Consider the following 23,172-nt stretch of genomic DNA (forward strand, 5'->3'; position numbering starts at 1 on the left):
AGAGATGCTTGCAAACAATTTCTTAGCAATTGTTCAAAATAACAGGATTATATCCTTTGACTAGAGCATTTATTAGTCTGACTACAAATCATGCAAACTGGTTTTTCCCAGAAAAGGTTGAGTTCTTTTGAATTAATATCCACTTTTTACACTTGATTCTAGCAAAAACAAACCGGCCCCCCCCAAAACCAAACTTGCAATATCAATGAAGTTTACAATCTGTGGGGACATTAACTCTATGAATCACCTGACAACCATTTGTAGGGATTCCTTTTTTTGGGGGGGCGGGGGGGCCGCACCGCACAACATGCAGGATCTGAGTTCCCTGATCAGGGATCGAACCAGTGCCCCCTGCAATGGAAGCGTGGAGTCCTAACCATTGGACCGCCAAGGAATTCCCTGTAGAGATTCTTAAAACACAGAAGGCCTTAGGAAAACAGATTTAGAGGTAAAGAACACCTTCCTATAACAAGTGATCTAGGAAGTGATCGAGAAGCTTCCATGGTATCACAGTCATCCTTCAGTATCAAGAGAAGGTGGGGGAATTGGTTCCAGGCCCCACATTCCCACAAATACCAAAACCCACAGATGCTCAAGCCTGTTATATAAAATGGTGTGGTATTTGCATAAACTTATGCAAATCTTCTCGTATAATTTAAATCATCTCTAGATTATTTACAATACCTAATACAATGTAAATGCTTTGTAAATAGTCTCCCACTCACAGGCAAATTCAAGTTTTGCTTTTTGGAACTTTCCAGAATTGTTTTTTCTTTTTCTGAATATTTTGGTTCCAAGGTTTGTTGAATCCGTGGATGTGGAACCCACATATATGGATGACTGACTGTAATTGCAGCCTCTCAAAAAAGAAAAAGAGTTGGCCCACGTTTTTCATTTATACTTGCATCACACACCCAAATGTCCTGGTGCCCAGGAAGTTTGCATCAAGGTGGCAAGGGTCAAAAAAAAAGGTGGAAAGGGTCTGTGGTAGGATAATGGGGGTGAGTGGCTGGTGGCAGGAAGAGGCAAGAAGGGTGTTCACCAGGATTATAAGTACATGTCCATCTTAAAGTCACTCAAATTCATTATTTTGAAAAACTCTGCTGCTGAGCAAATTCATCTGTAGATTGGATGTGGCCAAAGACCCGGAATCTGCAACCCTTTATTTACATTATCTAATGTTTTTCTTTCTGTGCATTATAAAGAAAATACTTATTCCTTCAAACCACCTTTTTCTCCAGTCAGCTTGAAGTGATGTTCCTCCCACATCATTCATTACCCTTTGCCTGTCTTCTGCTATTTTGACAACTTCAGGTTTTTTTAACCTTATAAACAATCTTAAATTACTCAGAGCTGTCATCCATTAGATATAAAAATTAAATTAAGCCCAAGAATTCTAGGTGATGGAAAACATGATCCAGTCCCACAAGATATGGGCAACCACAGGAGTCCAGCAAAGGTTGATAATACCCTAAACTTCATCAATGTTGGATGACTATTTATTTAAAGGGAGCTACCTGCTTCCTGGTTTACTGCATACCAAATATTTCTTCAACATTTACGAACTTAAATAGATGCAGATGTTGTCGAAGAATAACATCAGTCATCCTCGAATACTATAATTTAAGCACTGAAATGCACCTTGGAGTTTGTCTGGTTCAATACCCTCATTTTAAATGGGAGAAAACTGAGGCCTGGGGAAATTAACTGGCCACAAAGTTAGCGGTACACAAACCCTCTCCTCCCCAAATCATGGTTGGAGATTGACAAATTTCACCACCACCCCTTCACTTCTCTGGTCTGGATCACCTTTACTGTCTATATACTATGCTTGACTATTCTCTCCTCCAAATTTTGGAGAAGAAAATCAAGGATGACATTTTTTTCCTTGGTCATTCTCCCAACTCTATATTATATGGGCATCCCTTGCTCCTTTTCTCCTATTCCCCCTAGCTGAAGCTTTTCAGAGCTAGCTGTGTTCTTTTAAGCCAGAAAATTAAAGGTGACCAGATACTTGATTCCAGCCAGGTCTCATGAGAGGAGAAGGGTGGTCAGTTTTCTCTAAGTCCATTTCGCTGCCGATCACCAGTTTCTTTTTTATGGCCTCTCATGTACATCAGATTCCAAAGAGTGAGACATACAGTGTGCCAGCACTGTGGTAGAGACCTGGTTCTACTTTCCCTCCACTAACAGCACAACTCTCAAATCCCTCTCCCATGAAACTTGAAAGGAAATTATTAAATATCACCCTTTAGTGACTTTGTAAATTACCTCCCTTAAACAATGTATGGGATATTTTATGAAGAATCTTAGACAAGGCCCACTTACCTATAGGAGGGTCTGCCCTCCAGCATGGAATCTGAACCAATTCTAAGCAAAGTTTGTTTTTCATATCCTCCCTTTTTGCCTGGCCTACATATTCTCCAAATTGTGAAAAGGAGGCCTTCTGTGGTCTTCCTGCCACCTGAACTCTCTGTTACAACTTTCTCTGGTCTACTCTTCCTCTCCAATTGCTCAAAATTCTCTCCATTTTCTTGCTTTCCCTCCTAACAAAGCCCACTCTTTTAGTGCAAGTCATCACCTCAGCTAGCCTTTTGTGAGAAAGCCATTTGGAACAAATTCACACTCAACTGTAAATGACTGATAGGCCACAACCCTTCTAGAAATATCTACTGTCTCGAAGGAAGATCCTTTTTAACCTAGTAATTTTCTTATTGGTGGAATTTTAGCCAATGCATCAAAGGGAAGTGAAATAAGTCGGGAGAGGGGAAGATATTTTACATCTTATTCAAGATTCTGTCTCCTGAAACAGACTCAGACATAGAGAATAGACTTGTGGTTGCCAAGGGGGAGGGGTTTGGGAGAGGGAAGGATTGGGAGTTTGGGATTAGCAGATGCAAACTAGTTTATATAGGATGGATAAACAACAAGGTTCTACCCTATAGTACAGGGAACTATATTCAATATCCTGTGATAAACCATAATGGAAAAGAATATGGAAAAGTATATATAACTGAATCACTTTGCTGTACAGCAGAAATTAACACAACACTGTAGATCAACTATCCTTCAATAAAATGTAAAAAAAGAAAAAAAAAAAGATTGTCTCCTAATGGGAGAGGGAGGAGGAGGAATCTCAGCTACAGGGTCTGTATATTCTGTACCACACAGCAGTACATGCGAGCTTTCAAGGACTTTTTTTTTCTGATTTGTGAGTTTCTTCATATGAAAAATCATAGAAAGGTGTTATTCAATCACCATTAGTCACATATCTAACCATTAATCTTCATTAATGTTGCTAATTACAAAGTAAATCACCTGAACTTTAGAGAATCAAACATTTAATTTTTTTTCCTGAATTCTCTCTTCACATGCTAACAAAAATATCATAAAACACTGTGGTGGCCTGAAACGGGAAATTTGTCACCAAACAACACTCAACCGTGTGAAAGTCTGAAGAGATAAGAATTCTTTCCCTTTGACTTGAACCTTATTTGGCTGGAATTTTCTCACCAGAGTCTTCCTATTTTTTTCCATGGGCAACTGCCCCCTTGATTAATCCCATTTCCCTCAGTCTTAGTTTTTCCAAGCAGCTGAGCAAACAAAGATGCAGGCAGCCATTTTAACGTACTTCCTCCCTCAAGCCCTCTGGGATGGGCCGTCTGTTCATCCTGTTCATAAACCAATGGCCTGAATGTGCTTGGAGAAAGCAGCAAGGATCTTCTGTCAGGATTAATTTTAATAGCCCACAGTCTGTCACTGGGGAATCAAAGCCCTGGTAATTGGCTTTAAATTACTATTTGCTGATAAAGAGGGAGATATGAGCTGAAAATTTGGTTCCTCATTTCAAACAGTTTGGATAACTAATGCAAGAATTTACTTTTAGTGTGGAGTGCATGCACTTTACAGCCTAAACCCTTGGGTAGCTGAAGAAAACCTTTTGTTGCAGTGGGATCACAACTGAAATACAAAGAGGAGAAATGTGACATTTTGTAGAAGTATAGAATTTTAGAACTGGAAGGGAAATGAATCTGTGAATTCTGTAGATGGCTTCACAGGCGAATTCTATCAAACATTTAGAGAGGAGCTAACACCTACCCTTCTCAAACTATTCCAAAATATAGCAGAGGGAGGAACACTCCGAAATTTGTTCTACGAGGCCACCATCACCGTGATACCAAAACCAGACAAAGATATCACCAAAAAAGAAAATTACAGACCAATATCACTGATGAACATAGACTCAAAAATCCTCAACAAAATACTAGCCAACAGAATCCAACAACGCATCAAAAGGATCATATACCATAATCAAGTGGGATTTGTCCTAGGAATGCAAGGATTCTTCAATATACACAAATCAATGTGATATACAATATTAACAAATTAAGGAATAAAAACCATATGATCATCTCAATAGATGCAGGAAAAGCTTCTGACAAAATTCAACACCCGTTTATGATAAAAACTACCCAGAAAATGGGCACAGAGGGAACCTACCTCAACATAATAAAGGCCATATATGACAAACCAACAGCTAATATCATTCTCAATGGTGAAAAACTGAAAGCATTTCCACTAAGATCAGGAACAATATAAGGATGTCCACTCTCGCCACTGTTATTTGACATAGTTTTGGAAGTCCTAGCCATGGCAATCAGAAGAAAAAGAAATAAAATGAATACAAACTGGAAAAGAAGTAGTAAAACTGTCACTGTTTGCAGATGACATGATACTATACATAGAAAATCTTAAAGATGCCACCAGAGAACTACTAGAGCTAATCAATGAATTTGGTAAAGTTGCAGGATACAAAATTAATGCACAGAAATCTCTGGTATTCCTATACACTAACAACAATAGATCAGAAAGAGAAATTAAGGAAACAATCCTATTCACCCTCGCAACAAAAAGAATAAAATACCTAGGAATAAACCTACCTAAAGAGGCAAAAGACCTGTACTCAGAAAACAATAAAACACTCATGAAAGAAATCAAAGATGACATAAACAGATGGAGAAATACACCATGTTCTTGGATTGGAAGAATCAGTATTGTGCAGATGACTATACTACCCAAAGCAATCTACAGATTCAATGCATCCCTATCAAATTACTTATGGCATTCATCACAGAATTAGAAAAAACAATTTTACAGTTTGTATGGAAACACGAAAGATCCCAAAGAGCCAAATCAATCTTGAGAAACAAAAATGGAGCTGAAGGAATCAGGATCCCCGACTTCAAACTATACTACAAAGCTATAGGAATAAGACAGTATGGTACCAGAACAAAAACAGAAATATAGATCAATGGTACAGTAATAGAAAGCCCAGAGATAAACCCACGCACATGTAGTCACCTAATTTATGACAAAGGAGGTAAGAACATACAATGGAGAAAAGACAGCCTCTTCAATAAGTGGTGCTAAGAAAACTGGACAGCTACATTTAAAAGAATGAAATTAGAACACACCCTAACACTATACACAAAAATAAACTCAAAGTGGATTAAAGATGTAAATGTAAGACTGGACACTATAAAACTCTTAGAGGAAAACATAGTAAAAACACTCTTCGACATAAACCACAGCAAGATCTTTTTTGACTCACCTCCTAGAGTAATGAAAATAAAAACAAAATTAAAAAAATAGGACCTAATTAAACTTAAAAGCTTTTGCACAGTGAAGGAAACCATAAACAAGACAAAAAGAAAACCCTCAGAATGGGAGAAAATATTTGCAAAGGAAGCAACAAAGGATTAATCTCCAAAATATACAAATAGCTCATTGAGCTCAATATCAAAAAAACAAACAACCCAATCAAAAAATGGGCAGAAGACTTAAATAGACATCTCTCCAAGGAGGACATACAGGTGGCCAAGGGGCACATGAAAGGATGCTCAACATCACTAATTATTAGAGAAATGCAAATCAAAACTACACTGAGGTATCACCTCACACCAGTTAGAATGGCCATCATCAAAAAGTCTACAAACAATAAATGCTGGAGAGGGTATGGAGAAAAGGGAACCCTCCTGCACTGTTGGTGGGAATGTAGACTGATACAGCCACTATGGAGAACAGTGTGGAGGTTCCTTAAAAACTAAAAATAGAACTACCATACGACCCAGCAATCCCACTACTGGGCATATACCCTGAGAAAACCATAATTCAAAAGGACACATGTACCCCAATGTTCACTGCAGCACTATTTACAATAGCCAGGTCATAAAAACAACCTGAATGTCCAACGACAGATAAATGGATAAAGAAGATGTGGTACAGAGGATCGGTGCCAACCGGCACTCACCAGCCCGAGAGGCTTGTCTGCTCCCCCACTGGGGCAGGTGGGGCTGGGAGCTGAGGCTCAGACTTCGGCTGGAGTGCAGGGAGAGGACTCGGGTTGGCGGCGTGAACACAGCCTGCAGGGGGTTAGTGTGCCACGGCTGGCCGGGAGGGAGTCTGGGGAAAAGTCTGGACCTGCCAAAGAGGCAAGAGACTTTTTCTTCCCTCTTTGTTTCCTGGTGCGCGAGGAGAGGAGATTAAGAGCGCTGCTTAAAAGAAGCTCCAGAGACGGGCGTGAGCCGCGGCTAAAAGCGCGGACCCCAGAGACAGGCATGAGACGCTAAGGCTGCTGCTGCCGCCACCAAGAAGCCTGTGTGCGAGCACAGGTCACTATCCACACCCCCCTTCCGGAGAGCCTGTGCAGCCCGCCACTGCCAGGGTACCGGGATCCAGAGACAACTCCCCCGGGAGAATGCACGGCGCACCTCAGGCTGGCGCAACGTCACGCCGGCCTCTGCCGCCGCAGGCTCGCCCCGCACTCCATGCCCCTCACTCCCCCCGGCCTGAGTGGGCCAGAGCCCCCGAATAAGCAGCTCTTTTAACCCTGTCCTGTCTGAGCAAAGAACAGACGTCCTCCAGCGACCTACACGCAGAGGCGGGGCCAAATCCAAAGCTGAGCCCCTGAGAGCTGTGAGAAAAAAGAAGAGAAAGGGAAGGGACCTAATGAAACTTCAAAGCTTTTGCATAGCAAAGGAAACCATAATCAAGACGAAACGACAGGCCTCAGAATGGGAGAAAATATTTGCAAATGAAGCAACTGACGAAGGCTTAATCTTCAAAATTTATAAGCAGCTCATGCAGCTCAATTAAAAAAAAAACAAACAACCCAATCCAAAAATGGGCAGAAGACCTAAATAGACATTTCTCCAAAGAAGATATGCAGACTGCCAACAAACACATGAAAGAATGCTCAACATCACTAATCATTAGAGAAATGCAAATCAAAACTACAATGAGATATCATCTCACACCCATTAGAATAACCATCGTCAAAATATCTAGAAACAATAAATGCTGGAGAGGGTGTGGAGAAAAGGGAACCCTCTTGCACTGTTGGTGGGAATGTAAATTGATACAGCCACTGTGGAGAACAGTATGGAGGTTCCTTAAAAAAACTACAAATAGAACTACCATATGACCCAGCAATCCCACTACTGGGCATATACCCTGAGAAACCCATAATTCAACAAGAGTCATGTACCAAAATGTTCACTGCAGCTCTAGTTACAATAGCCCGGAGATGGAAACAACCTAAGTGTCCATCATCAGATGAATGGATAAAGATGTGGCACATATATACAATGGAATATTACTCGGCCATAAAAAGAAACGAAATTGAGCTATTTGTAATGAGGTGGATAGACCTAGAGTCTGTCATACAGAGTGAAGTAAGTCAGAAAGAGAAAGACAAATACTGTATGCTAACACACATATATGGAATTTAAGAAAAAAAATGTCATGAAGAACCTAGGGGTAAGACAGGAATAAAGACACAGACCTACTAGAGAACAAACTTGAGGATATGGGGAGGGGGAAGGGTAAGCTGTGACAAAGCGAGAGAGAGGCATGGACATATATATACACGCTACCAAACGTAAGGTAAATAGCTAGTGGGAAGCAACAGCATAGCACAGGGAGATCAGCTCGGTGCTTTGTGAACGCCTGGAGGGGTGGGATAGGGAGGGTTGGAGGGAGGGAGACAAAAGAGGGAAAAGATATGGGAACATATGCATATGTATAACTGATTCACTTTGTTATAAAGCAGAAACTAACACAATTGTAAAGCAATTATACTCCAATAAAGATGTAAAAAAAAAAGATGTACATATATACAATGGAATATTAGCCATAAAAAGGAACAAAACTGGGTCATTTGTAGAGATTGTGGATGGACCTAGAGTCTGTCAGAGTGAAGTAAGCCAGAAAGAGAAAAATATCATATGTTAACGCATATATGTGGAATCTAGAAAAATGGTACAGATGAACATATTTGCAGGGCACGAATAGAGATGCAGACATACAGAATAGACATGTGGACACGGTGGGGGGGAAGGGGAGGGTGGGACGAACTGGGTAATTAGGATTGACATATATACACTACCATGTGTACCACAGATAGCTAATGGGAGCATGCTATAAAGCACAGGAAGCTCAGCTCAGTGTTCTGTGACGACCGAGATGGGTGGGTGGGGGTGGAGGGGGAGGGAGTTCTGAGAGGGAGGGGATATATGTATACGTATAGTTAATTCACTTCGTTGTACAGCAGAAACTAACACAACATTGTAAAGCAATTATACTCAAAATATTTTTTAAATAAAATATAAAAATCTTTCAGTTAAAAAAATAAAAAGCACAGAAAGTAAAAAAAACAAAAGAATTTACTTTTAATGTGGAGTACATGCACTTTACAGCCTAAACCCTTGGGTCGCTGAGGAAAACCTTTTGTTGCGGTGGGATCACAGAGAAATACAAAGAGAGGAAATGTGACATTTTGTAGAAGTATAGAGCTGGAAGGGAAATAAATTTGTGAATTCCTCAGCACAGAGCTTCCTATGAGGCTTTCTGTTTCTGATATCTGTGCAGAGAAATGGATTCCCCTTATTGCCCCTTCCACTTTTTTCTCTCCCTCTCTACCAAGTCCTTTCTCTTCCCTTTTTTTTTTTCACTCTGTTTTTCTCATACCCAATTCCAATTGCCTGTTCCTTCCCCTACTTTCTGTTCCGAACTGGCCAGGCTCCTGTCAGTTATTTGTGAAATTCTGTGAAGGACAGAAAGATGAGGCAGCTGGCAAGACTGGTCCATCGAGAAAGCACTTTGGGGGACTGACTGGAAGAGGAGGGTTGGTAAATGGTACACAGGTGTCAGCCATCGTTCAATTAAGTCTTGGGTTTACCATTGATTAATTTTTCATTAGCTGTGGTTGCTATGGACTTGACTCAAAGTTCAGCATGTTCCATTCCCACATGGATGCTTAAGAAAAACCACGTTCTCACACACACACACGAAAACAGAATTTGTTTCATAGTTGTTTATGACCCTTGGTTTTCATCTCTTCTCCATGTGCTCAGCATGTACCAGGGCAGAGCAAAAGCGAGCCTTCCCTCTCCTCAGTCAGCTCTCTCACCCTGAAGGCCAGTCATCAATCAAGCCTTGATTTTCCTAACATTGATGAGATTGGGCTCTGTATTAGTCAGGGTTCATCAGAGTAAAAGATCCAATAGTGTGTTTTTGTGTATTGACAATTGTGTCAGCCATTATGAGAGAGAAAGAGAGACAGAGAGAGACAGAGAGAGCGAGAGGGAGGAAGAGGGAGGAAGAGGGAGGGGGAGAGAGAGAGAGGGAGAGAGAGAGGGAGAGAGAGAGGGAGAGAGAGAGAGAGAGAGAGAGAAAGGCGGCAGGGAAGTGTTCCCAGCATGACAGAGGGGGACAGAGGGGGACAGAGGGATTCATTTTAAGGAACTGGCTCAGGTAATTATCACTGCAGGGCAGACCAGCAGGTTAGAGGCCCAGGAACTTGCAGTTCAAGTCTGAAGGCTATCTGCTGGCAGAATTCCTTCTTGCTCAGGGGAGGTCAATCTTTGTTCTCTTAAGGGCTTCAGCTGATCGGCTGAGTCCCATGCGTATTATAGGAGGCGATCTGATTTACTACTCTAAGTCCACTGATTTGAATGTTAATCTCAGCAAAAAAACCACTTTCACAGCAACATCTAGAATAAAGTTGGAACAACTTTCTTCACTGGCTAAGCCTCTTGGTTAGTGATTAGAGAACTAGACAGCTGGTGCACCCGTTGTTAGGAATTTGGATTTGTATTATAACTTTAAGTCCTAAGTTATGTTGTGTAAAAGATTCTATCCCGTACCACTGAAAATATTTTCACAGTAATTATGGCTAATGTTTATATTAAAAGCTTAAGATCTGTATATATAGAAGGGTATTTCATTAAGAATGGGAATATGGGGGAAACGCAGAGAGAAAAATTATGAGAGGGAGATTCTATTAGTTAGTACCTGCTATATGCAATAGGGCAGATAAAAAAGCACAAATATAGCTCCTTGACAGAATTCCCTGACTTTACAAGTTTGTTAGAAAAGAAATCACCATGCACAATACAACTGGAGAAGCATAATATGTTCTAAGCACTACAGTTATGCCCAGAGAGCAATCTGGGTTGGAATAATCTAAGAAGGTTCAGGGAGAAGGTGAGACTTGAGCTAAGATTTATAATGAGCTAGGGGAAAAGGGACAGCCTTCCACAAAAGGAAAACAGCTGGGGGCAAAATTCTGAGGCTTGAGAGAAAGCATCCTTGCTTTGAGGGCACCTGTGGCCCAGGATCAGAAGGGGGAATAAAGGCCTTCAGCTGCAGTCCAGGGACAGGGTAAGAAAGGCTTTGGAGGAGCTTGTGAGGGGACTGCTATCTGACAAGGGCCTTACTCAAGTACTTCTCATTTAGCTAGGGATGGAGCAGGTTACTGAAATTCTGGGCTTCAAAGCAGGTTTATGTTGAGAATTTTGATACACTAAACTGATCAGAATGGACTAGCTTGCAAGGATACAGAAATGGCTTCAGCTGTTCTCCCTCAAGTTGCTTCAGATTTTATCTAGCCTTCTGTCTGACTGGGAGGGAATTGCTTGTTTATTATAGCACCATACAAAGGACGGAGAAAATGTAAATTTTCCATATCAAAGAAGGGGGAGACTGGTGTTGGAGGTTACAGGGTCTTTCAAACCTCCCAGTGGATATCTGTTATGACTATAGCATGCTTCCCACTATTTTCTTTGGGACACAGCTCTCCTTGCTGAACTATAAAGAGAAGGTAAGAGCTAGGTGTGATGCTTATTATACTGCTTTCTTCAACAGCCTAAAAAACTTTCTCACAATTTGGAAGAAGGAGATTTTCAAATTGGTGTGGTAGAAGGAGCACCTGGGCATTTGTGTCTAAAATCTGATGTTCTCACTTAATAGTTCTGTGCCCTCGGAAAACTTCAGTTTTTGTGCCTTTGTTTTTCTATAGGCAAAATAGGGAACTGTGAAAGAGAGGTTCTCCACTGGCTTGTACAGCACCTCCCACCCCCATCACCTCCTGTGGGGCTTTGCAATCCTGTGTGTGTGTCGGGGAGGGGTGCGTTTTAATCGTGTGTGTGTGTGTGTGTGTGTGTGTGTGCGTGTGCGCGCGTCGGGGAGGGGTGCGTTTTGTATTCTTACGAGGAGTGCCAAAGCAACTAGTGGGCAGAAGCCAGACACCAAATATCTTGCAATGCCTGAGGCAGTGCCGCAAACGAAGAAAAGTCCTGCTCCTAATGCCACAGAACCCCATTAAGAAACGCTCATGGTCCCTAAGGGTCCTTACAACTTTAACATTTGAGGACTTCACTAAGCCTTGCACTTGGAGGGCCATGCCATAGGCCAGGGCCTCCCGTGCCCGGCACATCCCCCAACCTCACCAACCGCTAACCAAATCATCACTCAGGCTTCCACATGTATTTCACTTCTCGGAGATACCTTCCCTGGTGCCTGTTGCCGTCTTATAATTCTATTGTTTGTTACTTGATTAATGTCTGCCCCCCTCCCCGACTCGGTCAACTCCTTAAGGGCAGGGCCCGCAGCACTCACCTAATACTTTCTGAATATAACAGGCGGAGAGCGGATGCACAGGGAAAGAACAAGCAACTCGAAAGCGCGCCTCGCCGGCGTCTGACGTCACCCTGCAACTTCCGTTCCTTCCCGCCCCTCCGGCCACCCCTCCTCCCTGTCCGTGTTTGTTTCCGGCGTTTCAATAAAGCTCGATTCGGCTAGAAGAAGACTGTTCTTCCGGGAAAATGGCGACTCCCGCTCGTTCGCCGGAGTCCCCGCCGGCCGCGGATCCACCGCCAGCCTCAGGGGCTGCCGAGGACGCCGAGTGCCCGCCGCCTCGCCAGCCTCAGCCCCCGCAGAATGTTCTCGCTGCCCCGCGGCTTCGAGCCCCAAGCTCCCGAGGACTTGGGGCAGCGGAGTTTGGCGGAGCTGCGGGAAATGTTGAAGCGCCAGGAGAGACTTTTGCGCAACGTGTAAGCTTGGGTCCCGCCGAGTCACCGCCGGGCTCCTCGGGTTCAAGCTCCCTGGGACGCGTCCCTCCCCGCCCCCACCCCGATCCCGTCCCTGGAAGGTGACCTTGCTTCAGTCAGGTCCATTCCAGGCCCACGGGCGAGTGGCCGGCCTACAGTCGCAGAGCCGACCGCTTCCAGCCAGGCGCGGGGCGCCTGTGGGGATGGCTTCCTAGCGTTTCAGCTCGTCATCAGCTCCTCGTTGGTTTTACCCAGCTCCTGTGTCGGTTCTCCGAAGCGGGGGATCTGTATCCCAAATCCTTTCTCCTTCCCTCCTCCCCAGTAGTGCCCCAAACATCTAGTCAATTTCATCTGTAGACCCTATTTTTACAGGAACTGTAGGAAATGGGAAGAGTGGGATAAAAGAGTTGTTTTATTAGGCAAAGAAAGTTTGACTCCCATTCAGCTGGTAGACTTAATAGGTTTTAGCAGAGGATCGGTATAATGAAAATGATTTTTTAGGAAGCTGATTTTAGCAGGTCGGTGCAGGATAGTTTGAAGGAATAAGAGGCAGAAGAGAGTAGGAGGATATTTTCAGAGAGGTTCCCAGTAGGGGAGTTGTAAGAAAGTGAACTAGAAGGGTAGTTGTGGGATTGGGAAAACTTCATCAGATGTAGGATAATTTGAATATGTAGTCGACAGAGATGGCTGAAGTTTCCAGCCTGTATGGAACACCATTAATAAAAATAGGAAAGTTGGGGGAGGGGAATAGGTCTGAGATTGATTTACCAGAGCTGAGTTGATGGAAGAGTTAATTGTATCTGATTAAAAGCTGGAGAAGTGGTCAGGAGGCTCAAGAAAGAGAGAGAAGGTTGGGAAAACATGGGCATCGCAACTGGAGACGGATGTTAAGTTAGAATTGGGGGAATGAATGTCGTGTCATAAAGAATAGGGGGCCTGAGATCTAACCTTCTCTTCCCATTTTATTGTATGGCTGAAGAAAAGGAAATCAGAAAAGGAACTTCTGCCACTTAGCAAAAGGGGCAAATGATCACTTGGGGGGCTTCTTACAACTATTTTGACTTTGTGAGAATGGGATTTTAGTTTACAGTGGTGAGTTAACTTTTGGTCTTAGGACCCCTTTTACTCTTAAGACGGCATCCTGAAGAGCTCTTGTGTGTCATATCTACTCATATTTATCATTGTCTTAGGAATTACAAGTAAGAATCTTTAAAACACAAGAATACACAAGGACACACATTCTATTAGCCATCAGAGCAATGATATCATCCGTATCATGTGGCCTCTGGCAAACTCCCCTGTACTCATGGTAAGAAAATGAGAGTGAAGATGCCAAATAGTATCTTAGTGTTATTATTAAAATAGTTTTGATCTTGCAGATCCATCCACCTCCCCTCCCCATGAAGGTCTTGGAGATCACACTTTTAAAAACTGATGATTTGGGGGATGTCTTTTATTAGTATCATGCTTAAAATACTTCTGCAGAAATTCTAATTAGATGAGACAAATGAGGCATATTCCCTATTCTTCCTGCAGCCCCTTCTTTTTGGGGGGTATTTGGATAATGATTCTCTTATTTCATTCCTGTTTTGGGCCAGTTGGAAATTGGATTTTTGACTTAAAGATTGATTCTTCTCCCTTTGAGAATAATGCTTTTTTGTCTGTATATCTCAAGTTTAAAAACACGGCTGTCTCTAATGTATACCTGTTCTTTTCCTTTTGCCAGAAAATTCATTTGCAAATTGCCCGACAAAGGTAAAAAGATCTTAGACTCCGTCGCCAAACTGAAAGCTGCCATTGCAGAACGGGAAGAAGTTAGAGGAAGAAGTGAACTCTTTCATCCCATTAGTTTAGACTGTAAGGAGAGGCAAAAAGCGATTACGGTTGTTGATGGCGACACAGATAAGGTCCAGAATTCTGACCAGATACTTGATACTTCATCACCAGTTCCTGGCTGTTCCTCTGTAGCTAACATCACATCATCTCAGACAACCTCACAACAACAGGGACTGGCACGTCCGACTCTCGGAGGCGATGCTGCGGCCCCTGAGGCGGAACACACAGTGAGCGAACGCCCAGCTTCCAGCATCAGAACTGCCACGCCTTCCTCATCTGCAGCTAGTGAGCCCCTCACTCAGCATCGTGCTTCAAGTCAAGTGGAGGACCATCCTAGCAGCTCGGACGACCTGTTTATTGATAGATTACAAAGGATCACCATTGCGGACCCCGTTGAACACCACTCAGAAGAAAACCAGAGTCCTGAGAACTTGGCCGGCCTTTGCAGTGGGCTGCAGAAGAAGCCTCATTACATGGAAGTGCTAGAAATGCGAGCCAAAAACCCCATGCCCCTACAGCATAAATTTAAAACCAATGTGTAAGTACCATCAGAAGCAGGCTTGTCACAGGAACATAATGTCTGTTAAACTCAAAAAACTGGGAGAATGCTTTAAGGTCAGTGGACTTGGTGTGAGAACTACTTGTACTTGGGAATGAGGGTATTGTGGAAACAGGGAAACTAGCCTGGCTGGAGTGGAGGATTCATGTTGAAAAATGCTTTAGTTTTTTTAGCCAAATAATTGAAAAGGTCTTCAATGACAGATGGAGTGTTAAATTTCAGGAGACTTCAGCAATGTCTCATATTAAACATGGAGTTAGAGAATTTATTACAGTTTTTTCCAGAACCATTTTCTGGTATGTAGTTCCCCCTTTGACTAGACTGTAAGCTAAGGGGAAAACAATTGCAGGAGCTGATAGCCTTTCTCAGTAAAAAATATTTGTGTGCTCACTATATGTAAGCAGCAGATGCTGTGGCCGTACAAGAGTAAAGATTCTGCTCCTTATGGAGTTTACGACCTAGATGAGGACTCGCGGCTTACACACTTGGAAGAACGTTAAACTGTATAATAATTTCAGGAGGAAGGGAGCTGAGAAGGGGTTAAAAAAACTGAAAACAGATTTGGGCAGGAGGAGCAAATGAACCCTGCTTCTAAGGTCCTTGTCATAGTTTTGTGTCCGAGATCTTCAGAAAAACAAAAGCTCTTTGCAAAGAGTATTATTTATTTATATGCAAATATAACATTCAAATCAGGGAGTAGATTTATAAGAATGTAACATCAGATACAAAGTCTAACCACTACTGCCTTTCTTTGAAAAACTGAAAGCCTATATAGGTAAAAATACTTAAAACCAATTTTTTTGTTATAGAGACTTTAAAGTTTAGTCCTATCTTACCATTCATTTTTATAACCTCAAAACTATTTCTTCTGCATAGAAAACCAGAATTATCTTACATTAACTTTTAGTTAGGAATAAAAAGTAATCGTGGATTATTTGGTCATCTTGTGCGTGGTGAGGTATCTTTCCCCACTTCTAGGGAGGCAGAAGACCAGAAGCCTCATCTAGTCAATATATACAACAGAGAATACACTGATCCTGGCTCTGTTTTATGGTCATTTAGCTGGAAGTGGGAGGAGAGTAAGGGAGTATCAATGGAGGGTTCCCAAGGGAAGTTTATGAGAGACAGAGACAGAAGTGCAGTTATCAACAGGCTGGGCCTTGGTAAGTCAGGCTGTAGAAAAATGGAGGTTGGGAGGTGGGATAAGGGTGTCCTTTGGCTTCTTTTCTACTCTTCCTTTGGCCTCCTACATGCTCTTCTGGCTCTTCTGGATGCTGGAGGCCGCCCATCATCTACTTCTAGTCCAAGTCTTCCCAGAACTTCAGATTTGTGTAGCTGTGAAACCCGACCATGTGGGGGTGATCTGTGGCACCTTAGGTTTACCAGGTACAAAGTAGAACTCATTTCTTCCCAAACTACTTTCTCCCATATTCCCTAAGTCAGCAGTGCCACTACCTTCTTTCTTTCCCTCCTTTCCATATCTTCTAGCCATGGAACCTGACAGTATATTTCCTTGACCTTCAACTCTAATCATTGTTATGTTCATCCTTTCTCCTGTCAAAGTGAAGACTCTCATTGCTCTCTTAGGCTATAGTTGTGGTCTGTCCTGGCCTAGTCTTAACTCTATCAGTCCATCCTCTCCACTGCTGCCATAGTGCAGTTTGTAAATGTAAACCTGAACCTGTTACACAGAATAGAAGTCTTCTCTGTGGACTGGACCCAGCCTACTCCGCCAGCTGTATCTTGCTGCCTTTTCCATTTTCTCCACTTCCAGTGCTTCCTGTGTGCTGCAGCCCTGTCACTCCTCACTCCCTGCTGGGATGCCATCAGGGATCCCATAATTTACATGCCAAATTCTTATTATTCTGAAACTTCTCAAATTGCACACTTTTTTTTTTTTTTTTGGCGGTACATGGGTCTCTCACTGTTGTGGCCTCTCCCGTGCGGGGAGCACAGGCTCTGGATGTGCAGGCTCAGCAGCCATGGCTCACAGGCCCAGCCGCTCTGCGGGCATGTGGGATCTTCCCGGAGTGGGGCATGAACCCGTGTCCCCTGCATCGGCAGGCGGACTCTCAAGCACTGCGCCACCAGGGAAGCCCTAATTGCACTCTTTTGAAGTGCTTCTGACAACCACCCTGTCTCCTATTACAACTGGCCGTTGCCGCCTTTTTGTTCCAGTGTACCATGTGTGGGCCTATGTTATGGCACCTGTGATATTATACTATACTGAAACTGTTTACAAGTTTATTTCCCTCTGCTGGACAGTAAGCCCCTTTGCAAATGTTTTTGGGTTTTTTGTTTGTTTGTTTGTTTTTGCGTTATGCGGGCCTCGCACTGCTGTGGCCTCTCCCGTTGCGGAGCACAGGCTCCGGACATGCAGGCTTAGCAGCCATGGCTCACGGGCCCAGCCGCTCCGCGGCATGTGGGATCTTCCCAGACCGGGGCACGAACCCGTGCCCCCTGCATCGGCAGGTGGACTCTCAACCACTGCGCCACCAGGGAAGCCCCTGCAAATGTTTTTTGAATGAAAACAGACTTCAGCTCAAGTATAAGCTGAAGAGAGAAGGGAAAGGCAAAGACTCTATCTAAACCTATTATCTGTTAGACCCACACGTTGTCAAATTACTTGCCAAAAAGGTGCCAATTTAAATATTTCTGTTTTTGAGGTAAATATGTTAAAAAAAAAAGTTTTATTTACACATGTAAATAGTGGTAAAGGGCTTACTATTACTTTTGTAGAAGAATTAATTGCCAAGGTTAAAGGCCACATTTGTGTGTATGAATGTTGCAAATACGTGTCTATGAAAAGGAAGTAGTCTGGTGGTGTAACATAAGTGTTGCTTCCTTCAGATTACCTTCACATCAACGTGATTCGTTGAGTCCTTGTCAGAGGAGGGGGTCTCCTGTCTCCTCAGAAGAGAGACGGCACAGGGACAGGAAGCATCTCGATGACATCACAGCAGCCCGGCTTCTGCCACTCCACCACATGCCTACACAGCTGCTCTCCACAGAAGAGTCACTGGCACTTCAGAAACAGCAGAAACAGAGTTATGAGGTATTTAGGATATGACTTGTTTCTTGTCTGCATGTTGGACGCTGCTTGAGTAAGTCAGAATTTACTCCAGGTTGTTCCAGGGAGAGCGGGATTTAGTAGAAGGGATTAGGTGCTAGAGACATGGTTAGCTGACGACATCAGGTCTCAGATGTGTGCCTCTAGCTTGCAGAGTCTCAAGTTTTTTGGAACTGCAGGGAACAGCTATCTGTGACATCAAGGTGGTATTTTCCAGGAAATATGGGGAGACTACTGCAAAATTTCACATCTCTGAAAGCCCAGGCTGTAGGTAGCAGTAGTATCTCTTCCTGGTCTTCCACCTTAAAAAACCTATGCGAGAGCTTGTCAGTGGTGGAATCTGATTGGAACCCTGCTAAGAGAATCAAGGAAGTGTGGTTTCCAAGCCCCTTCGATACAGGGAGAGCAGGAGAGGGATGGGGAGGTAGTGGTGTGTTAGGAACAGAGGGGGTCGGATACACAGGCCTGCAGGCCCTTGTGAAGACTGAAGCATCTTCTACTTTTGGTCACTTAATTTTGGATAGCACTTTCTTCAAAGATCTGTGTGTTCTGCATGGAACTTTAAATATGTATGTTGACAGTCTGGGTATAAAATAATGGGATGGGAGAAAATTAAGTGTGAGGACCATTGGGAGGAAAGAAAGGGTCTGATATACTTAAATAGTAATAATTAGAGCCTCCAGGAAAATAGCAGCCAAACCTAGTTTTGCTTAGGTAGATTTTAATGGGGTACAATATGTCACTTACTACAAAATTCGGTTGTTATTCTGCCTTGGCTTTCCATAAAAGCTCCGTTGGCATGGATTGGGATTTTCAAGGCACTCCTTTTTAAAAGCCAGTTTTCTTCCTCTCAGTGCATTCAAGTTATTGCCTGGTTGTAACTAAGCATTGAGGAATTATTTTTTAAGTTGTCTATTTGATCCTAAATGCCTGTCCGAAGTTACTTTTAGGCTGAATTAAACCATTCAGTTTGGAATTGGTTTCCTTGCTAGTACTAGTTCCACTTCAGTCCCACCTACCTGTGCTATCCGTGGCCTTAGGGGAGGGACATAAACAAGTTCCAGTGGTTTGGGGGGGCAGTCTGAGAAAAGTGAAGAGCCAGAGTAGGAATGAGCATTGCCACCTGCCATCAGTCAGTGACGGTGTCTTTGCATGTATAAAAGCACAGTGCCAATGTCTAAGACTTACTTAGACTTTTTCCTGCATAGTACTTTTTATGGGAGTTAATTTGGAGAGGGATAATCAGTTTTTAGTATTCTTTGATTTTCGTTGTGGCATCGAAATGTAAGTCTCAAGCCTGGAAACCATGATTTAATCTAGGAAAGAAGATTCTTCCAGTTGGAGGATCAGTACAGCATTAGTGATTTTTGACATTTGATAGCTCAGATTGTTCTTCAGGGTTGTATATACACATGCACGTGCCCACATACTTGAAAATGTTTTCATGTTTATAACTGTCGTAGTGCTAAGCTGATTCCTCAGTTTCTCATGTAGAGGTGGATATTTCAGTGCACATGGTTTATCAGTGGAAGTCTGTCATCACCACTATAGCAGGCTAGTAGTAGCTCTCCCCAGCCCTGCCATGTGGTGTCTGTGGTAGACACAGAGTGCGGTAGAGAACACTGACTGGGCTGGAATGCCCCTTTATTTCCGGTTGTGTTCCAATGACTTCCCATTGAAAAATTGTAGGGAAAAGGTGTGAGTGTATAATTTTTGCTTCATTTTTTGTTTTAAAGGAGATGCAAGCCAAGCTCGCAGCACAAAAATTAGCTGAAAGACTGAATATTAAAATGCAGAGCTATAATCCAGAAGGGGAGTCTTCGAGGAAATACCAAGAAGTAAGGGATGAAGGCGATGATCAGTCCTCCGATGACGAATTCTGAAGATGGGCATTTGGATCTTCTCCTAAATCTCTGCCTGTTGAGATCTCATTATCTTACATCAGACTTTCTAACAAGTATCAAGATCAGTGTCAGACATGGTTGAGAGAAAGAGTTTTGTCAAGTTACAACAAGGAAGCTATAAAAATAGCCCACTTTCAGAAGTTAACTTTCATGTGCTTGAAGAGTTTAATATTTGAATATTGTGTTTAATCACATTATATTAAACTTTTGCAGTATGTCGTGTGTTGGTCTGATATTTTAGTATATAGTAGAGCACATTTTTTTCTCTAAGCCAAATGAAAGCAGGTGATTAACTGCTTTTTTCTTTATACTTACCTCTACCAAATAGCATTTATTACATGTCTTTCAGTGAATTATTTAGTTGTCCCAGGCATCACCTAAAATGAATTATGAAAATATAGTTCTCTCCTTTTTTGAGTAATGAAGGGAGCAGTCTAGAGAATTTTGTGCATGTTGCATGGGGCTGTTACAGGATTGGATGTGAAATACCAAGGAAGACACTTATAGAAAATGCTTAAAATGTTTGTTTCCTTCTGTCTTCCCTTAGGAAAAATGTTTTCTTTCTTCTGATTAGGAATAAGGGGTACTTTTAGTTGATGCTGGAGGGTGGATGGTCTTTCTAGGTGACCAGATTTGTCTGGAGTAACATGAACAGGAAAAGTCTAAGATGACTGATGTACGTGAAGGGAGTAGCTGTTCATAGGCCTGGCCTGACTTGACTTCATTGTTCTAACAGATGATAGATTCAGTTTGATAAGAAAACCAAAAATTTTTTTAAAGCTACCATTGGTTTGTTATCAATATGTTGCTTTTCCGCCCCCCCCCCAGATGAGGCTTATGTACACTGCAGAAACCTCAATCTCATATATATGCAATTTTAAAGGACCATGGTTGTCTCCAGAGAAATTAACACATGTTATCAAAGTTTTCTTTGTCTAATATGTTGGCGCCTTTAAACACTGTTGAAAGAATAAAATATTAATTAGAGCAACTTCAAAATGCTAATAGTGATGTTTTACTGGTGCTTAATTAAATGTAACTTAACTTTAAAGCAGACTTTGTTTATGAAATTTGATCAAGAATACATTTAGGCAGATGTACATGTGATAGGAAGGGCTCAGTTCTATGTCATGTCCTTCTAGGAACGGCTACTGCTTTCCATCTCCCTTTTGCCCTCCTCCCAACAAAAAGCAAATGTAGAAATATGCTGAGCAAACAATTCCATTATTTTTAGTTTTTAAAACTAATTGTAAATGATTTCACATCCTAAAGTTATGTGATGCTCCTTCTTTATAGAATGAATACATGTTATTTCTGGAAAGCTGGATCATGGGAGGGCTCACATGCACATACACACAGTCCCCCTGTAGTCCTACCACTGAGGGGGGCCTCTGTTAACATTTGGGTACGTGTACATATGCATACCTTTCTATGCATAGCTATACATTTCTATTTTCAATAATACAATCATAAACTGGTTAACAGTCTGCTCTAAACACTGTAAACATTTTCACATATTAAATATTTTGCATTTTAGATAGCTGCAGAATATTCCATTTTATGGGTGTACTGTAACTTTTAAAATCAACTTGTTGGTAAGTGAGGAAAACTGAGGCATAGCAGTAGGTTTCCATATCTAGCAAGGGAAGGAATCAGGCCTCAAACTCAAGCCATCATCCAACCCCAAAGCCAATGCTCTTCACCAATGAATGTTTATCCTGAGAACGACCCCCAGAAGACAAAATGATATCAACAAACTGACTGGAGAGGAACCAAGATGGCGGAGTAGAAGGACGTGCTCTCACTCCCTCTTGCAAGAACACCAAAATCACAACTAGCTGCTGGACAATCATCGACAGGAAGACATTGGAACTCACCAAAAAAGATACACCACATCCAAAGACAAAGGAGAAGCCGCAATGAGACGGTAGGAGGGGTGCAATCACAGTAAAATCAAATCCCATAACTGCTGGGTGGGTGACTCACAGACTGGAGAACACTTCTACCACAGAAGTCCACCCACTGGAGTGAAGGTTCTGAGCCCCACATCAGCCTTCCCAACATGGGGGTCTGGCAACGGGGGGAGGAATTCCTAGAGAATCAGCCTTTGAAGCCTAGTGGGAATTGACTGCAGGACTTAGACAGGACTGGGGTAACAGAGGATCCACTCTAGGACGGCACACACAAAGTAGTGCGCACATCGGGACCCAGGGGAAGGAGTGACCCCAGGGGAGACTGAACCAGACCTACCTGCTAGTGTTGGAGGGTCTCCTGCAGAGGCGGGGGTGGGGGCGCTGTGGCTCACTGTGGGGACAAGGACACTGGCAGCAGAAGTTCTGGGAAGTACTTGGCGTGAGCCCTCCGAGAGTCTGTCATTAGCCCCACCAAAGAGCCCAGGCAGGCTCCAGTGTTGGGGTGCCTTATGCCAAACAACCAACACGGAGGGAACCCAGCCCCACCCATCAGTAGACAAGCGGATTAAAGTTTTACTGAGCTCTGCCCACCAGAGCAACACCCAGCTCTACCTACCACCAGTCCCTCCCATCAGGAAGCTTGCACAAGCCTCTTAGATAGCCTCATCCACTAGAGGGCAGACAGCAGAAGAAGAACTACAATCCTGCAGCCTGTGGACAAAACCCACATTCACAGAAAGATAGACAAGATGAAAAGGCAGAGGACTATGTACCAGATGAAGGAACAAGATAAAACCCCAGAAAAACAAGTAAATGAAGTGGAGATAGGCAACCTTCCAGAAAATTCAGAATAATGATAGCGAAGATGATCCAGGACCTTGGAAAAAGAATGGAGGCAAAGATTGAAAATATGCAAGAAATGTTTAACAAAGACCTAGAAGAATTAAAGAACAAACAAACAGAGATGAACAATACAATAACTGAAATGACAACTACACTAGAAGGAATCAATAGCAGAATAACTGAGGCAGAAGAACGGATAAGTGACCTGGAAGACAGAATACTGGAATTCACTGACACAGAACAGAATAAAGAAAAAAGAATGAAAAGAAATGAAGACAGCCTAAGAGACCTCTGGGACAACATTAAACGCAACAACATTCACATTATAGGGGTCCCAGAAGGAGAAGAGAGAGAGAAAGGACCCGAGAAAATATTTGAAGAGATTACAGTCGAAAACTTCCCTAACATGGGAAAGGAAATAGCCACCCAAGTCCATGAAGCGCAGAGAGTCCCAGGCAGGATAAACCCAAGGAGACACATGCCGAGACACATAGTTATCAAATTGCAAAAACTAAAGACAAAAATTATTGAAAGCAGCAAGGGAAAAATGACAAATAACATACAAGGGAACTCCCATAAGGTTAACAGCTGATTTCTCAGCAGAAACTCTATAAGCCAGAAGGGAGTGGCCTGTTGTATTTAAAGTGATGAAAGGGAA

The 23,172-nt window shown here is 42.7% G+C and overlaps 1 protein-coding gene across 1 annotated transcript; it reads left to right on the forward strand.

Annotated features, from left to right (window-relative positions):
• The first annotated feature begins 12,162 nt into the window (after positions 1–12,162).
• Positions 12,163–20,757, forward strand: POLR2M (RNA polymerase II subunit M). The gene is made up of 4 exons (XM_024767788.1): positions 12,163–12,392; positions 14,116–14,763; positions 17,635–17,839; positions 19,591–20,757. The coding sequence occupies exons 1-4, from the start codon at positions 12,280–12,282 to the stop codon at positions 19,735–19,737; spliced, it is 1,113 nt and encodes a 370-aa protein (XP_024623556.1). The 5' UTR covers positions 12,163–12,279; the 3' UTR covers positions 19,738–20,757.
• The last annotated feature ends 2,415 nt before the right edge of the window (positions 20,758–23,172 follow it).

The sequence above is a fragment of the Neophocaena asiaeorientalis genome, unplaced genomic scaffold, assembly GCF_003031525.2.
Source record: "Neophocaena asiaeorientalis asiaeorientalis breed wild unplaced genomic scaffold, Neophocaena_asiaeorientalis_V1.1 scaffold71, whole genome shotgun sequence".
Lineage (NCBI taxonomy): Eukaryota > Metazoa > Chordata > Mammalia > Artiodactyla > Phocoenidae > Neophocaena > Neophocaena asiaeorientalis.

Coding starts and splice junctions, on each gene's coding strand:
- POLR2M (XM_024767788.1), top strand. CDS start 12,280: ATGTTCTCGCTGCCCCGCGGCTTCGAGCCCCAAGCTCCCGAGGACTTG. Junction 14,764..17,634: donor CATAAATTTAAAACCAATGT/GTAAGTACCATC, acceptor TGCTTCCTTCAG/ATTACCTTCACATCAACGTG. Junction 17,840..19,590: donor AGCAGAAACAGAGTTATGAG/GTATTTAGGATA, acceptor TTTGTTTTAAAG/GAGATGCAAGCCAAGCTCGC.